Raw genomic sequence first — 19,316 nt, 5'->3', positions numbered from 1 at the left:
CCCCACCCCCGCCCCTCCACACCGCCCGCCCTCTCCGGCCGTTTCCCCCCATCCCCCTGCCCGTCCACCCTCTCTGGCCGTTCCCCCCCACCCGCCCTCTCTCTCCAGCTATTCCCCAGCCAGCCGATCTCTCCGGCCATTCCCCAGCAAGCCGATCTCTCCGGCCATTCCCCAGCCAGCCGATCTCGCCGACCATTGTGTGCTGCCATGTGTTTACGTTGCCTTTGTGTGATTATTTGAGCAGCGCCATCTTTAGTCCTGGCAGCTGCCTGAACATCACTGACTGTGACGTTTAAGTTGTTTAAGTTGAACAGGCTGCTTTTCTGCATGTATCAGTGCAGCGCCACCTAGTGGCTGGGTAGTCAGCAAACACAGCCTTTATTCTATTACTATTTTCTGTAGTGGTTTGATACAACTGAATGGCTTGCTAGTTAATTTCAGAGGGCAGTTAAGAGTCAAGTACACTGCTGTGGGTCTGGTTCACATGTAAGCCAGACTGAATAAGGATAGCAGATTTGCTTCCAGAAAGGACATTAGTGAACTAGATGGGTTTTTACAACTATCCAGTAGTTTCATAATCATCATTACAGAGGCTAGTTTTTTAATTCCAGATTTATTAACTAATTGAATTTAAATTCCCCAGCTTCAATGGTGAGATTTGAACTCAAATATCACAGAATCGTTATAGTGCAGAAGGAGGCCATTCAGCCCATCGTGTCTGCACTGGCTCTCTGAAAGAGCAGTTCCATTCCCCTGCCTTCTCCCCATAACCCTGCATATTCTTCCTTTTCATTTAACTGTCTAATTCCCTTTGAATGCTTCAATTGAACTTGCCTCCACCATGTTCTCAGGCAGTGCATTCCAGACCTTAACTACTCGCTGCGTGAAAAAGTTTTTCCTCATGTCACTTTCGCTTCTCTTACCAATTACTTTAAATCTGTGCCCTCTCGTTCTTGATCCTTTCACAAGTGGGAACAGTTTCTTTCTATCTACTCTGTCCAGACCCTTCATGATTTTGAATACCTCTATCAAATCACCTCTCAGCCTTCTCTTCCCCAAGGAAAACAGTCCTAACTTCTGCAATCTATCTTCCTAACTGAAATTCCTCATCCCTGGAACTATTCTCTTCAATCTTTTCTGTTCTCTCGCCAAGTCCCTCACGTCTTCTCTAAAGTGCAGCACCCAGAACTGGACGCAATACTGAGGCCGCACTAGTGTCTTATATAAGTTCAACCTAACTTCCTTGCTCTTGTACTCTATGCCCCTATTAATAAAGTCCAGGATACTGTATGCTTTACTAAGCACTCTCTCAACCTGTCCTTCAATGACTTATACACATATAAACCTAGGTCCCTCTGCTCCTGCACCCACTTTAGAATTGTATCCTTTATTCTATATTGTCTCTCCATGTTCTTCCTACCAAAATCAATCACTTCACATTTCTCTGCATTGAACTTTATCTGCCACCTGTCTGCCATTCCACCAACTTGTCTATGTCCTTTTGAAGTTCTACACTATCCTCCTCAGAGTTCACAATGCTTCCAAGAAATTGTGGCCTGTACAGCAAGTTCTCGGTCATTCACATATATCAGGAAAAGTAAAGGTCCCAACACTGATCACTAGGGAACTCCACTACAAACCTTCCTCCAGCCTGAAAACCATCCATTAACCACTACTCTTTGTTTCCTGTCACTCAGTCAATTTTGTATCCAAGTTGATACCATCTTTTTTATTCCATGAGTTACTACATTGCCACCACCTCTGGTGGGTCTATTTTACCAGTGGGTCAGGACATACCCAGGAATGGTGATGGAGGAGTCTGGGACATTGGCTGTAAGTTATGATTCTGTGAGTATGGCTATGTCAGGCTGTTACTTAATTAGTCTGTGAGACAGCTTTCTCAATTTTGGCACAAGTCCCCAGATGTTCGTGAGGAGGACTTTACAAGGTCAACTGGGCAGGCTGTGCCTTTCCCATTTCCGGTGCCAAAGTCAATGCCGGGTGGTCTGTCTGGATTCATTTTTTTATTGTTATTCTGTAGTGGTTTGATACAACTGAATGGCTTGCTAGGGTATTTCAGAGGGCAGTTAAGAGTCAACTACATTGCTTTGTGTCTGGATCACAGGTAAGCCAGACTTGTTTCCATAAAGGACATTAGTGGACATAAAGGACTAGTCTGTTGTGTGGCACTGTATCAAACGCCTTTTGAAAGTCCATGTACACCACATCAACAGCACTACCCTCATCAACCCTCTGTTACCTCCTCAAAAATCTCCAGCAAGTTAGTTAAACATGATTTCCCTTAAGAAATTCATGCTGGCTTTCCTTACTTAACTCGCACTTGTCCATGTAACTATTGATTTTGTCCCGAATTATCTTTTCTAGACGTTTTCCCACCACCGAAGTTAAACTGACTGGCCTGTAGTTGCTGAGCTTATCTTTACACCCTTTTTGAACAGGCTGCGTTTGCTGACAATGCTACCACCAGGTGGCACTGCAGTGGCACATGCGCAAATGCAGCATATGCCACTAAAATGTCACAGTTTGCGACTTCAGGCAGCTGCCAGGACTAAAGATAGCGCTGCTCAAATAATCACCCAAAGGCAACCCAACCTAAACACATGGCAGCACACAATGGCGGGGTGGAGAGCGCGAGCGGGCCAGGGACGGGGAAGCGGAGCGGGCGGGAACGGGGTGGGACGGGGACTGGGGAGCGGAGCAGCTGAAGAGAACAGTGAGGGGGGAGCGGAGCAGCCGGAGGGAGCAGCGAGTGGTTGGGGGTGGGGGGGGGGAGCTGAGCTTGACACATGAGGGTATACCAGTTAGCGTTGCTTTGCTGTACGCGTAAAGCGCATGTGCAGAGGCCAACCAGGCGCGTTGCCCAAAGATGCTCACGTCACGCGAAGACATAATCGGCGCATGCGCTAACCAGTCCTGGCAAGTCGGAACACAGGGCAGGAGCCCGTCTGTGCCTGTGCGCACCTTGGCGCAACCTGATGACATCAGTGGCCAGGAATCACTTTGTTTTGAACAAAGGTGTAATGTTTACAATTCTCCAGTCCTCTGGCACCACCCCTGAGCCTGAGGAAAACTGAAAAATTATGGCCAGTGCCTCTGCGATTTCCACCCTCACTTCCCTCAGTATCCTTGGATGCATCTCATCTGGTCCTGATGTTGTATCCACTTTAAGTACAGACAGCCTATCTAATACTTCTTCTTTATCAATTTTAAACCCTAATGTCGGACTTAACTCCTCTTTCAACATTGCCTGGGTTGCATCTTCTTCCTTGGTAAAGATAGATGCAAAGTATTCACTTAATACCTCAGCTATGCCCTCTGCTTCCATGTGTGAAACTCCTTTCTGGTCCCTAATCACCACCACTCCTCCTTTTACCATCCTTTTACTATTTATATGCCGATAGAAAACTTTGGGATTTCCTTTAATGCTAGCTGCCAGTCTCTTTTCATGCTCTCTCTTTGCTTCTCTTATTTGCTTTTTCACGTCCCCTCTGAACCTCCTATATTCAGCCTGGTTCTCAACAGTATTTTCTAACTGGCATCTGTCATAAGCACACTTTTTCTTCTTTATCTTAATCGCTACCTTTTTTGTCATCCAGAGAGCTCTGGATTTGTTTGCCCTACTTTTCCCCTTTGAGGGAACATACCTTTACTGTGCTCGAGCTCTCTCTTCTTTGAAGGTAGCCCATTGTTTATCTGCCAGTTTTCCTGCCAGTTTTTGACTCCAATTTATTTGCCCCAGCTCCATTCTTACCCCATTGAAGTTGGCCTTCCCCCAGTTAATTATTCTTAACCTGGATTGCTCTTTGTCCTTTTCCATAGTCAGCCTAAACTTTATGATACAATGATCACTATCCCCTAAATGTTCTGCTACTGATACTTGATCCATTTGACCCACCTCATTCTCCAGAACCAGGTCCAGCAGTGCCTCCTTTCTCATTGGACTAGCAACATACTGTTGTAGAAAATTTCCTTGAACACACTCTTGGACCTCTTGCCCCTCACTGCTCTTTACACTACTACTATCCCAGTCTATGTTTGGATAATTAAAGTCCCCTGTTATAACAACCCTATAATTTTTGCACTCCTCTGCGATTTCCTTGCAAATTTAATCCACCACATCCTTCCAACTAGTTGGTGGCCTATAGACAATACCGAACAATGTAATCGCACCTTTTTTGTTCCTTCGCTCTAGCCAAATTGATTCTGTCATCGACCCCTCTGGGACATCCTTTTTCTCCAGCACTGCAATGCTCACCTTAAATCAATACTGCCACCCCTCCCCCTTTTTCCCTTTTCCCCCTTTCCTATCTTTCCTGAACTCCTTGTATCCAGGAATATTTAACACCCAATCTTGCCCTTCTTGGAGCCAGATCTCTGTTATAGCCACAACATCATATTTCCGCATGCCTGTCTGCGCCTGTACCTCACCAGTCTTATTAACCACACTCGCTGTATTCACATACATGCACATTAACCCTGATTCAGACTTTATTACTTCCTCCCTTACTCTGACCCCCACTAAATAACATAGTACTCGCTACTCTCGTGCTAGCTCCCCCAGTATTCTGTGCACCTTGGTATTCCTCTGATACTTGCTGCTGGTTCTCACAGCCATGACAAGTTATCAGTTTTGCTTTCCTCCAATCTGAGCTCCCACTCAGGTTATCATCCCCCTGACAGTTTAGTTTAAACACTCTCCAACAGCACCAGCAAATCACCCTGCGAGGATATTCGGCCCAGCCCTGCTAAGATGCAACTCGTCCATTTTGTACAGGACCCACCTGCCTCAGAACTGGTCCCAATGTCTCAGAAATCTGATGCCATCCCACCTACACCAGTTCCCCAGCCATGTGTTCGGTCACTCAATTCTCCTATACCTATGCTCACTTGCACGTGGGACTGGGAATAATCCTCAGATTACTCCTTTTGAAGCCCTGCATTTTAAACTCCTTTCTAGTTCCCTAAAATCTGCTTTCAGGACCTCATCCCCCTTCCGACCTATGTCACTGGTACCAATATGGACCACGACTTCTGGCTGTTCACCCTCCCCCAGAAGAATGTCCTGCAGCTACTCCATGACATCCTTGACTCTGGCACTGGGGAGGCAACACACCATCCTGGAGCCATGCTTACTGCTGCAGAAACGTCTGTCTGTTTCCCTTAATGAATTCCCGATCACTACTGCTCTTCCACTCTTCTTCCTCCCCTCCTATGCAGCTGAGCCACCTGTGGTGCCACAAACTTGGCTCTGATTGCACTCCTCTGAGGAACCATCCCCCTCACCAGTATCCAAAATAGAAAACTGATTAGCAAATGACATCATATCAGGGGACTCCTGCACTACCTGCCTGGTTCTCTTAGACTGTCTGGCATTCCTTATTTGCCTGCATGGTCCTAATCTGTGGTGTGACCACCTCCCTGAACGTGCTATCCACGTAGTCCTCTGCCTTGCAGATGCACAATAGTGACTCCAGCCACCACCTGAGTTCCGAAATCCAGAGCTCAAGCTTCTGTAGCCGGTGACACTTCCTGCAGATGTGTTTGTCTAGGACACATGGTGCTTCCATCACTTTTCACATGCCACAGGCTGTACATTCCACTCGTCACACCATATATCTGGAGCATTAGTCCATGCCTCTGGATTACTAGTCCACTATACCATTATGCTACCATTTCCTTAAAGCGCTGTGCCTCAGTAGATTTCCCACTAATATATATCCTTTTTAGAAAGGCGATTAATCAACTTTTGACCTTAAGAGGGGCCTACCTGCAGCCAATTGACTGATAACTCCCACTGACTTGCATTTTTAAAAAATGTTTAGAAAACTAAGTTACATTTCAGTTTAACAACAACATTCTTAGTTTTTCTTTTAATTTCTATTCTATTCACCTACAACTTACTAGTGAATTTCCACACTCACCAAATTCCTGATAATTTCATATCTTGCTGTATCTGGCCTGTAGATAAGTCATCCCTGCAGAATGTGACCAATTTCAGTGACAGGTACCTGCATGTAGGGAACTCGGAGTGTGAATAACTAGAATTCCCAAGTTGTGGATGCCATACCTGAAAGTTAGTAAGACCCAATAAACATGTAAACAGTGAGCTGTACCAGGTCTGGGTTGAATGCTTCAGATAAACTCAAAAGGTATCGCACAGATTCACCAGAATGAGACCAGGGCTTAAAGTGTTAAATTATGAAGACAGGATGCATAAACATAACTTGTACTACTTTGAATTTAAAAGGTTGAGGGGTAATCTGAATGAGATCTTTAAAATACTAATTTATAATTTAATGCTCAGTGCCCTAGAGCCAACACATGCCCTTTAAATTGCAAGAAGTTTATATTTTGCACTTTGATCAACTCTGGGTAGGGCTTGTTTTGGCAGAGTGCTATCAGTTGACTCAAATTGGCCAGGTATTATTTGCACTGATACATTGAGTGGGTGGTTTAATTACCTGAGGTACACCAAAAATACAAATAATCTTCTCTGTGTTCAGTTTACATCAGTCATTTTGACTTGTCATCAGTGGGAAACAATATGTATTGGTTTGCCTTGGTAAGTACTGTACATTCTATAGCTTTCTCCCTCTTCTTTCAGAAAAAATATGTTTGTGTTGTGGGTGTGTTCTTACCTGTGTGAATTTTTCTTGTAAAATGAAATGCTTGATCAAGTGCCAGTTATCATGTGCGGTGTACACACATGGCTATGCCTTAACATGAATCATTAATAGTTTTCTTGCTGTAGTATGCAGCTGGGGGAGACAGTGGTGTCGTGGTAAAGTCACTGGACTAACAATCCAGAGGCTCAGGCTAATTTCCTGGGGACATGGGTTAAAACACCTGGAATTGAAAGCTAGTTTCAGTAATCGTGTCAAGAAACTATCATTGATTATCATAAAAACCCATCTGATTCACTAATGTCCTTCAGAGAAGGAAATCTGCTGTCCTTACCTGGTCTGGCTGACATCTGACCCCAGACCTACAGCAGTGTGGGTGACTCTTAACTGCCCTCTGAAATGGCCTAGCAAGCCACTCAGTTCAAGGGTAATTAGGGATGGGCAACAAATGCTCATCTTCCAGTAACATCCGATCCCATGAAAGAATTTTTAAAAATACATAAATCATTGACATTGTCATTTTGAAATTCTGAATCTGTCTGTCTATATGAATTCATTCTATACCTTTCAGTCCAATATTTAAACTGATCTTGCCTCATGAGGGATACTACAGAGTAAACAACATATTGGGAAATTATTGCAACTAAAAGAAAAAGAAATAAAGCAGCTATCAAATAAAATGGGAGAATGAGTAGTTTCCTGCTGCTATGTACCTGGGGCGTGGAAAATAACAGGAGAATCATAGGTCGGAATTTTTTGTTGGGCGGGAGGTCCCTCCCAGTGGCCGAAAACTCTGTATCAAGCCCGCCTCTGCCAGGCCTGGGGAGCCAGGCCGGGAATTTTCGCTCCCAATTTCCTTAATTGGTTTTGGGCGGGACTTCCACCTCCTTGAGGCAGGATGCCATGCTGAATGGAGCTGCTGGCAGCAGCTCTTAGTCCCAGCAGCACTACCGGGAGCAGTGGCCACTGCTGGGACTACACCCAGCCATCGCAAGCAAGGTGAAGGACAGCGCCCGAAAACAGGTAAGTTTTTAGGGCCTCGCTGAGGACAATCAGGATTGATGAAGGGTCACAGACCTGAAACGTTAACTCTGTTTCTCTCTCCACAGATGCTGCCAGACTTGCTGACTATTTCCGACACTTTCTGATCTCATTTCTGATTTCTAGTGTCCACAGTGTTTTGCTCTTATCCTGCATTTTTCATGGTTTGCTTCTTGAGTATAATAGGGCTAATTTTCATCTTCATCGCATGGGTAGTAATCTGGTAGAGCAGATCACATGTCTGTTATAGATCCCCATGATTTTCAGTGTTAGTAAAATCAAGTGTGTTCTACATGGGTGGGCAAACTGCGTTGCCTGATTATTGTCCGTGCATCAGGGGCAAAGATGTTATCACTGAAGGCCATTTTGCATGGGTGCATTGGTGTTCCTGGCGTTCCTTTTAAATCTGCTTAGCTGCATTATAAGGGAATGTAAGTGTTTTTGTGTTTTATACCCTGGATATTCTCCTCAAATTCAATGCCCACTTACCACTCCCATAAACAGATTTTATCTTGCTTGCGAACCAAAGAATGCCTTTTCCATACCTAGTGTCTAGGTAAATGTATAGGGAGACCTAAGGCCAAACAAGCAACACTTGTCACTACACTCAGGCTCACTACCACATTATCTCCTCACTTTAGTTACTCAGGCTATAAATTATCAGACAAATGTATTGAACATAAATCAGGTAGAAGAACAGAATTCAGTGTTAATAGTATAGTTATAGCAATTACAAACTTTCACTAATTTTCACCAAATATCAATAACAAAGTCTCAACATAAATAATGAAATATATTTGCTTGCCTATTATATGACTACTCACTGCCAATGTGTCCTCTGACTAGACTCATACCCCGACAGCTTCAAACTGACTGGTCATCTGAATCCAGGTGGTCATATAAGATGCCCAGAATATCAATCATGTAGGATGTTGGAATTGAATGAACTTGATTCTTTCTTGAGAAACCTGTTTATCTGTTCCAAATAATTTGACTGAGCTGTTATTTGGGCACCTGTTCAGGGACAGTGGCCATCTTGTGGCTACAGAAACAAACAATCTTTGTTCATCCACAATGACCACAGCAAGCTGATGAAGATTCAGACATCAGGTTATAATGCATTTTCTGTCCAGATTCATGAATCAATTAGAAGTACTTTACTTCAATTCTGAGTGTTTTGTAATCTCAGGAAAATAATAATGCACCACAGGCAAATAAAATACTGTCAAATAAAATGGCAGAAAGTAAGAGGAGTTTTCTGCTGCTATGTACCTGGGGGTTGAAAAATTTGGGGTAAGTCATTGACTATTTTGCACTTAAATTTTCAACTATTTTACTTTTTTTATAATATGCTACTATTGAGGGGAGCTTTCAATTTAATGCCCTACACAGATCAGATGGGTGTTCAAGGAGTTCTTGCTATTAGGAAGCTTTAGAATGAGTTGCAGAAGAATGATTGGACAGAGATTTGCTACACGTAAGGCATGTTGCACAGTCCAGCAGTTACCCATGTATGTGGGTCAACCAGTTCTGTCAGAGTTACTTGTGCATTTGAGGAGATATGTCTTTGGGCAACAGATGCAGGGGGAATGTGAGGAAGAACATCTTTTACACAGAGGTGGTAATGATCTGGAAGTCACTGCTCACGAGGGTGGTGGAAGCAGAAGCAATGATTTCAAAAGGAAATTGAATCAGCTCTTGAAGTAAATAAACTTGCAGGGCTGTGGGAATCAAGCAGGGGAGTGGGACTGACTGGATTGCTGTGTGGAGACCCAGCATAAACTCAAGCCAAATGGCCTCTTTCTATGCAGTAAATGACTGACTCAAGATACTGTCCATCATGTTGTATGGAACTACCACCATGCTCAATGGGATAGGTTCAGAATAGATTTGGCAGTGCAAATACAGGACTACATGCATGCTAAGTAGTGGAAGCAGCATGCAATTGACAGAGCTAAGCGATGTCACAAATCAACAGATCAGATCAAAGCTCTGCAGTCCTGTCAGATCCAGTCGTGATTGTGGTGTACAATTAAACTAACCAGAGGAAGAGGCTCCACAAACATCCCCATCCTCAATGATGGGGGGAGCCCAGCACTTGTGCAAAAAACAAGGCTGAAGCATTTACAACAATCTTCAGCCAGAAGTGCTGAATGAATGATCCATCTCAGCCTCCTCCTGAGCTCTCCAGCATCACAGATGCCAGTCTTCAGCCAATTCGATTCACTGCACATGATAAAGAAATTGAGTCATAGTTGTTTACAGCACAGCAGGAGGCCATTCAGCCCATCGCGTCCATGCCAGCTCTCCACAGCTGAAATCACTGGATACAGTAAAGGCTATAGGCCCTGACAACATTCTGGCAGTAGTACTGAAGATTTCTGCTCCAGAACCAGCTGCGTCCCTAGCCAAGCTGTTCCAGCTACAACTTTGGCATCTACAACAAAATGGAAAAATTGTCCTGGTATGTCCTGCCCACAAAACGCAAGACAAATCCAATCTTGCCAGTTACCGTCGCATCAGTCTACTGTCGATCAGGAAAGGTGATGGAAAGCATCATTGACAGTGCTATCAAGCAGCACTTACACAGCAATAACCTGCTCACCAATGTTCAGTTTGGATTCCGCCAGGGTCTCTCAGCTCTGGACCTCATTACAGCCTTCGTCCAAACAGACAAAAGAGCTGAATTCAAGAGGTGAGGTGAAAGTGACTGCCTTTGACATCAAGGCAGCATTTGACAGAGTACGGCATCAAGGAGCCCTAGCAAAATTGAAATCAATGGGAATCAGGGGGAAATCTCTCCACTGATTGGAGTCATACCAAGCATAAAAGGAAGATAGTTGTGGTTGTTGGAGGCCAAACAGCTAAGCCCCAGAACATCACGGCAGGAGTTCCTCAGGGTAGTGTCTTATGCCCAACCATCTTCAGCTGCTTCATCAATAACCTCCCTCCATCCGAAGGTCAGAAGTGGGGATGTTCAATGATTACACAGTGTTCACTACCATTCATGACTCCTGATAGTGAAGCAGTCCATGTCCACATGCAGCAAGACCTAGACAACATTCAGGCTTGGGCTGATAAGTACCAGGTAATGAACATCGCCAACAAGAGAGAGAATCTAACCATCTCCTTGGACATTCAACGGCATTGCCATTGCTAAATTCCCTACCAACAACATTCTGGGGGTTACCACTGACCAGGAACATAACTGGGCCAGCCATATAAATACTGTGGCTACAAAAGCAGGTCAGAGGCTGGGAATTCTGCTGCAGGTAACTCACATCCTTGCCTCCCCAAAGCCTGTCCACCATCTACAATGTACAAGTCAGGAGTGTGATGAAATACACCCTACTTGCCTGGATGAGCGCAGCTCCAACACTCAAGAAGCTTGACACGAGCCAGAACAAAGCAGCCCACTTGATTGGCACCCCATCCACCGCCTTCTAGTAACTCCCTCCATCACCACTGCACAGTGGCAACTGTGTGTACAATATGCATGATGCACTGCAGCAACTTGCCAAGTCTCCTTGGACAGCACTGTTGAAACTCACAACCTCTACCACCAAGTAGGACAAGGATAGCAGACACATGGGAACACTACCCACTGCCAGATCCCCTCCAAGCCACACACCATCTTGACTTGGAACTGCATCACTGTTCCTTCACTGTCACTGAGTCACAAACCTGGACCTCCCTCTCTAACAGCACTGTGGATGTACCTACACAAGATGGACTGCTGCGGTTCAAGAAGGCAGCTCACCACCACCTTCTCAAGGGCAATTAGGGATGGGCAACAAATGTTGGCCTTTCCAGCGATGCTAACATCCCATGACAGAATAGAAAAAAAAAAATCCACATTTGGCCATGAAGGCTTTTCTGCATGTTGGTATTGGGCCATCTTGTACATCCAAGTGTCATCTTGTACAATCAGAAAAACAATTTTCAAATGGCAGAAGTTGAAGCGTGAATGCAGTGATAAACATACACAACCTGCATACTCACCTAGTGTCAACAGACCATCGGCCTGATTTTCTGCGTATTTCAGCATTTTCTGTTTTTATTTGGTGTCAACAGATCTGGTTTTCCTGAGTGTAGCCGGCACCTCATACTAGTGAGTCTTTCCATCATGCTTACCTGGAGGCCATAATTTTACACCACCCCAACGAGCCAGTTGGTGGCTGGGGGTGGAGGGGGCGGGGGGGGGGTATGGTGGCGTAAAATGGAGCAGGAGGCTCCAGGTGGCCTTCCCAATCTGCTACTGCCTCCACCCCACTTTACGTCGGGCAGGAGGGGAGAAAAACACCCCCCTCCGCCCCTGGCCAAACAAGGCCTTAAGTTGCCAATTCGCCTGCATTCACGCAGATTTTGTGCGCGGCAAGCGGGCATCCTTGTGCTGGGAAAGGCCTCCTGGTAAAAGTTGGTGGCCTCTCAGCACCCCAGGGGTGGGGCCTGAAATTTGGGCACAAGATGCCTGATTAAGTGCCACCCCCAGGACCCAACATACCGCCTCTTTCCCCCAAACGACCACCCTTGCCTCACCAGGGCCTGACCAATTACCCCCGGCGAGGCAACCAAAACTCACCCTAAATCCCGGTTCCATATCTTCATCTGCCGTTGATTGGGCTGCAGTCCCAGCATTTGCATTTCTCCAAAACCTCCTGGGATTCTTATAGAAGAGAAGTACTGAGATGGACTAGCAGCAACCTGTAACTCTTGTGCTACTACATGGGCAGTTTGGCACTGTGTTTTTTCTGTCATATGTGCGTGCACCAGAAGTGACTGGTGGGTGGGAACACAGGTGCTGCTATCATTTGACTGCATTCCAGACCTTGAAAATGGGTCCAGACAATGTTCTACCCCAGTGTCTTCCTTTTGTTTCTCCAGTGGAAGAGAGTCCTGATATACTTATTGTGTGATTCAAATTGAAGATTTTGTATACATTAAATGAAATTAAATTCTGCATATCAGAGCTTTATCATGCTTATTGCTCAAGAGGATCTGAAACCTACACAAAATAGCTGGTGACAAGCTATTAACCAACTAGTCACATGTCTTTCCACATCTAATAGAATGCTTCTTTCTTTGTCTAAGAGTCCCTATCCTGTCATTGCAGAGGGAGTGTGTCTGGTATCTGATCCTGTCCTGTACCTTTGGCATCAGTGTTTTCTGGTTTTACTGCTGGTGGGCTCTGCGCAATGACTACAGCAACTTAAATGAGTAAGTATGAAATGTTTCCAGCGTCTCTCTGGGAGATAACCTGCTAGTGTCCTTCTGAGAGATTGCCTTATAAGGGTTTGTCATAACTTTCTTGCTTTTGTACTCCATTTATAAAGCCCAAGATCCCATACACCTTTTTAACCACTTTCTCAACCTGCCCTGCCACCTTCAATGATTTGTGCACATATTAAAGTTCTTGGGCTTTTACCTCAGATTCTTTTCTCCTGCTCAACCCCAAAGACTATTCCTGTAATTGAATCTTCACTTCCATCAAAGTGGAGTGTGCCTTTACAAACCAATTTTGGGTAATTGTAGTGGGCCTATCCAAAATCTTTGTAACAATATGTTACTATCAAATGCTTCCACGTGAATGGTTTGATTTTGGAAAGCAGTAAAATAAATGTTTAGATCATGACTTGAACTACAGATTGCCAGATTTAGAATCCTAGAATGGTTTCAGCACAGAAGGAGGCCATTCAACCAGTCATGTCTATGCTGGCTATCTGCAAGTACCACCACCCCACCCTTTCCCCGAAGCCATGCAAATCTTCTCTTCAGGTGCTTATCCAATTCCCTTTTCAAAGCCTTGATTATGTCTGCCTCTACCACACCCTCGGGTAGTACATTCCAGATGCTATCAATTTGTTGCATTAAAAAGGTTTTTCCTCATGTCGCCATTGATTCTTTTGACAATCACCTTCAAATCGGTGTCCTCTGGTTTTTGACCTTTCCACCAATGGGAACATTTATCTACTCCGTCTAGACCACTCATGATTTTGAACATGTCGAAGGAGAATAACCCTAGCTTCTCTAATCTATCCCTGTAATTGACCTCCCTCAACCATGGAACTATTCCTGTAAATCTTTTCTGCACCCTTTCTAAAAGGCTTCATATCCTTCCTAAATTTTAGTGCTCAGAATTGGACACAATACTCCAGTTGAGGCCAAACCAAAGATTTATAAGGGTTTTATAATGCTTTTGTACTCCATTTATAAAGCCCAAGATCCCATACACCTTTTTAACCACTTTCTCAACCTGCCCTGCCACCTTCAATGATTTGTGCACATATACACCCAGATCTCTGCTCCTGCACCACCTTTAGAATTGAACCCTTAGTTTTATATTGCCTCTCTTCATTCTTCCTACCAAAATGTACCACTTCACATTTCTCTGCATTAAATTTCAGCTGCCACTTGTCCTCTTGCAGTTTATCACCATCCTCCTCACAGTTCACAAAACTTCTAAGTTTTGTGTTATCTGCAAATTTTGAAATTGTGCCCTATAAACCCAAGTCTAGTTCATTAATATTTCTCAAGAAAAGAAGTGGTATTAGCACTGACCCCTGGGGAACCCCACAGTATACCTTCCTCCAGTCCAAATGACAACCGTTCACCACTTCTGTTTCCTGTCACTCAGCCAATGTCGTATCTATGCTGCAGCTGTTTTTTTATCCATAGGCTTCAACTTTGCTGGCAAATCTATTGTGACACTATCAAACTCCTTTTGGAAGTCCATATACACCGCAACTATATTACCCTCAACCATCTCTATTACCTCATTAAAAAAATTCAACCAAGTTAGTTAAACACAATTTGCCTTGAACAAATCCATGCTTGCTTCCCCTAATTAATCCACAATTGCCCTAATGACTTAATTTTGTCAGATAATTCAACGCCAGGAGCATCCGGAATAAGGTGGGTGAGCTTGCAGCATGGGTTGGTACCTGGGATCTCGATGTAGTGGCCATTTCGGAGACATGGGTAGAGCAGGGGCAGGAATGGATGTTGCAGGTTCCGGGATTTAGATGTTTCAGTAAGAACAGAGAAGATGGTAAAAGAGGGGGGGGTGTGGCATTGTTAATCAAGGAGAGTATTACAGCGACAGAAAGGACGTTTGAGGACTCGTCTACTGAGGTAGTATGGGCCGAGGTTAGAAACAGGAGAGGTGAGGTTACCCTGTTGGGAGTCTTTTATAGACCTCCAAATAGTTCCAGAGATGTAGAGGAAAGGATAGCGAAGATGATTCTCGACAGGGGCGAGAGTAACAGGGTAGTTGTTATGGGGGACTTTAACTTTCCAAATATCGACTGGAAATACTATAGTTTGAGTACTTTAGATGGGTCAGTTTTTGTCCAGTGTGTGCAGGAGGGTTTTCTGACACAGTATGTAGACAGGCCAACCAGGGGCGATGCCACATTGGATTTGGTACTGGGAAATGAATCCGACCAGGTGTTAGATTTAGATGTAGGTGAGCACTTTGGTGATAGTGATCACAATTCGGTTAGGTTTACCTTAGCGATGGGCAGGGACAGGTATATACCGCAGGGCAAAAATTATTGCTGGGGGAAAGGAAATTATGATGCGATTAGGCAAGATTTAGGATGCGGAGGATGGGGAAGGAAACTGCAGGGGATGGGAACAATCGAAATGTGGAGCTTATTCAAGGAGCAGCTACTGCGTGTCCTTGATAAGTATGTACCTGTGAGGCAGGGAGGAAGTTGTCGAGCGAGGGAGCCGTGGTTTACTAAAGAAGTTGAAGCGCTTGTCAAGAGGAAGAAGGCGACTTATGTTAGGATGAGACGTGAAGGCTCAGTTAGGGCGCTTGAGAGCTACAAGCTAGCCAGGAAGGATCTAAAGGGAGAGCTAAGAAGAGCAAGGAGAGGACACGAGAAGTCATTGGCGGATAGGATCAGGGAAAACCCTAAGGCTTTCTCTAGGTATATCAGGAATAAAAGAATGACTAGAGTTAGATTAGGGCCAATCAAGGATAGTAGTGGGAAGTTGTGTGTGGAATCAGAGGAGATAGGGGAAGTGTTAAATGAATATTTTGCGTCAGTATTTACAGTAGTGAAAGAAAATGTTGTCGAGGAGAATACTGAGATTCAGGCTACTAGGCTAGATGGGATTGAGGTTCACAAGGAGGTGTTATCAATTTTGGAAAGTGTGAAAATAGATAAGTCCCCTGGGCCAGATGGGATTTACCCTAGGATTCTCTGGGAAGCTAGGGAGGAGATTGCAGAGCCTTTGTCCTTGATCTTTATGTCGTCATTGTCGACAGGAATAGTGCCGGAAGACTGGAGGATAGCAAATGTTGTCCCCTTGTTCAAGAAGGGGAGTAGAGACAGCCCTGGTAATTATAGACCTGTGAGCCTTACTTCGGTTGTGGGTAAAATGTTGGAAAAGGTTATAAGAGACAGGATTTATAATCATCTTGAAAAGAATAAGTTCATTAGCGATAGTCAGCACGGTTTTGTGACGGGTAGGTCGTGCCTCACAAACCTTATTGAGTTTTTCGAGAAGGTGACCAAACAGGTGGATGAGGGTAAAGCAGTGGATGTGGTGTATATGGATTTCAGTAAGGCGTTTGATAAGGTTCCCCACGGTAGGCTATTGCAGAAAATACGGACGTATGGGGTTGAAGGTGATTTAGAGCTTTGGATCAGAAATTGGCTAGCTGAAAGAAGACAGAGGGTGGTGGTTGATGGCAAATGTTCATCCTGGAGTTTAGTTACTAGTGGTGTACCGCAAGGATCTGTTTTGGGGCCACTGCTGTTTGTCATTTTTATAAATGACCTGGAAGAGGGTGTAAAAGGGTGGGTTAGTAAATTTGCAGATGACACGAAGGTCGGTGGAGTTGTGGATAGTGCCGAAGGATGTTGTAGGGTACAGAGGGACATAGATAGGCTGCAGAGCTGGGCTGAGAGATGGCAAATGGAGTTTAATGCGGAAAAGTGCGAGGTGATTCACTTTGGAAGGAGTAACAGGAATGCAGAGTACTGGGCTAATGGGAAGATTCTTGGTAGTGTAGATGAACAGAGAGATCTTGGTGTCCAGGTGCATAAATCCCTGAAGGTTGCTACCCAGGTTAATAGGGCTGTTAAGAAGGCATATGGTGTGTTAGCTTTTACTAGTAGGGGGATCGAGTTTCGGAGCCACGAGGTCATGCTGCAGCTGTACAAAACTCTGGTGAGACCGCACCTGGAGTATTGCGTGCAGTTCTGGTCACCGCATTATAGGAAGGATGTGGAAGCTATGGAAAGGGTGCAGAGGAGATTTACTAGGATGTTGCCTGGTATGGAGGGAAGGTCTTACGAGGAAAGGCTGAGGGACTTGAGGTTGTTTTCGTTGGAGAGAAGGAGGAGGAGAGGTGACTTAATAGAGACATATAAGATAATCAGAGGGTTAGATAGGGTGGATAGTGAGCATCTTTTTCCTCGGATGGTGATGGCAAACACAAGGGGACATAGCTTCAAGTTGAGGGGTGATAGATATAGGACAGATGTCAGAGGTAGTTTCTTTACTCTGAGAGTAGTAAGGGCGTGGAACGCCCTGCCTGCAGCAGTAGTAGACTCGCCAACTTTAAGGGCATTTAAGTGGTCATTGGATAGACATATGGATGAAAATGGAATAGTGTAGGTCAGATGGTTTCACAGGTCGGCGCAACATCGAGGGCCGAAGGGCCTGTACTGCGCTGTAATGTTCTAATGTTCTATGTAAGGATAGAAGATTGGCTGGCTGGCAGAAAACAGAGAGTCTGGTTCTCACTTGGATTGTCAACCTGACATCTGTCATACATACCCTTTTGTTGCTTCAACTTACTCTTTATCTTGTCATCCATGGAGTTCTTACTTTGCTTGACCAACCTTTCCCCTTTGTGGGAATGTATTTTGACTGTACCCAAACTATCTTCTCTTTAAAGGCAGCCCATTGTTCTGTTAGAGTTTTGCCTGCCAATCTTTGATTCCAGTTTGCTTAGGACAGATCGGTTCTCTCCCCACTAAAATTGTCTTCCTCCAATCTAGCATTTTTACCCTAGATGGCTCCTTGTCTTTTTCCCTGGTTAGTCTAAACCTTATGATATTATGATCACTGTTCCCTAAAAGGTTCTCCAATTGATACTTGATCCACCTCGTTCCCCAGAACCACATCCAGCAATGTCTCCATTGTTGGGCTGGAAACACACTTTGGAAACTCTTCCCTCGCTTTACCCTTATACTATCCCAGTCTATATTAGGGTAATTGAAGTACCCCATAGTACTCTAGTTTTCCCACCTCTAAATTCCCTGCAAATTTGCTCCTCTACATCTTTTTCACGGTGGCTTAGAGTAAACCTAGTAGTATAATGGTAGCTCTTTTGTTCCTTATTATTAACATTAAATAGAGAAACAAACAATAGCAAAGGTAAACAACCTATTTCCATAAGGGAATGGTATAGTGGTAATTTTACTGGACTAGTAATCCAGAGGTCTGACTAATGCTATGGAAACCAGAGTTCAAATCCCACTGCAGCAGCCGAGGAATTTAAATTCAATGAAATAAATCTGAAATAAAATGAAAAGCTAGTCTCAATGATGATTCTGAAACTACTGGATTATCCGAAAAACCCATCTGGTTCATTAATATTCTTTAATGAAGGAAATCTGTTGTCCTTACCCAATCTGGCCTACATGTGTGGTTGACATTTAACTGCCCCCCTCAATTGTATTAAACTGCTACAGAAACGTTGAACAAGAGTAAAAGCAGATGGATCAGAAATGCACACTCTGCCAGTCGACCCTAGAATGTCCTTCTCACTAACATCTGGGGATATCTGCCAAAATTAGGAGATCTGTCCCAGATTAGTCAAGCAACATCCTGACAGTCATACTCACAGAATCAGGCTTACAGCCAGTGTCCTGGATTCCTCCATCACCATCCCTCAGAGATGGCAGCACAGTGGTATATAGTTGGGATGAGTGGCCCTTGGAGTCCTCAACATTGACTCTGGACCTCATGAACTCTCATGGCATCAGGTGAAACATGGGAAAGAAAATCTCCTGCTGATTACCACCTACTATACTCCCTCAACAGATGAATCAGTACTCTATGTTGAACTCCAATTGGAGGAAGACATAATGTACTCTGGATGGGGGAATCAAGAGTCTATCACCAAGGGTGGCTTGATACTGACTGAGCTGAAGGACATATCTGTCAGGCTGGACCTGCGGCAGATGGTGAAAGAACCAAAGGAAAAGAAACTAAACTGACCACACCTTCACCAATCTGCCTGTCTTAGATGCATCTGTCCATGACAGTATTGGTAGGAATGTCCAGAGTACTGTCCTTGTGGAGACTAAGTCCTGTCTTCACCCTGAGGACACCCTCTATGGTGTGTGGAACTACCAACGTGCTAAATGGGATGGATTCTACCAACGTACTGCTATGACCGAGGCGGGAGGAGTGCACTGTTTCTTCTCGTCCCACTTCTCCACAGGTCATAACATACATTTTAAATGTTCCCACTTGCTGATACAGTCAATCACATACTCTATTTTTCCCAGACCACACTAACCAGGTTTTTTTTTTAAAAAACAGTTTATTATAGAACAAGTCTTAACTAGTAATGAAGTAAAGCATAAATGGATTAAAACTTTA

General features: G+C 44.4%; 1 protein-coding gene across 8 annotated transcripts in view; it reads left to right on the top strand.

The window, feature by feature from the left end:
• The window catches only part of gdpd2 (glycerophosphodiester phosphodiesterase domain containing 2), a 224,312-nt gene that overhangs the window by 103,264 nt on the left and 101,732 nt on the right, over positions 1–19,316 (top strand). For 6 of the 8 annotated variants that reach the window (XM_068047952.1, XM_068047953.1, XM_068047954.1 and 3 more), the window contains one exon: positions 12,799–12,902. The exons of the other annotated variants lie outside the window; for them this stretch is intronic. In XM_068047952.1, the coding sequence (XP_067904053.1) occupies positions 12,799–12,902 (104 nt within the window). The remainder of the gene's footprint in view (positions 1–12,798; positions 12,903–19,316) is intronic. 8 annotated transcript variants of the gene reach the window in all.

This window comes from Heterodontus francisci, chromosome 15, assembly GCF_036365525.1.
Source record: "Heterodontus francisci isolate sHetFra1 chromosome 15, sHetFra1.hap1, whole genome shotgun sequence".
In the NCBI taxonomy this organism is placed as follows: Eukaryota; Metazoa; Chordata; class Chondrichthyes; order Heterodontiformes; family Heterodontidae; genus Heterodontus; species Heterodontus francisci.
This window is presented reverse-complemented; position numbering and strand designations above follow the sequence as displayed.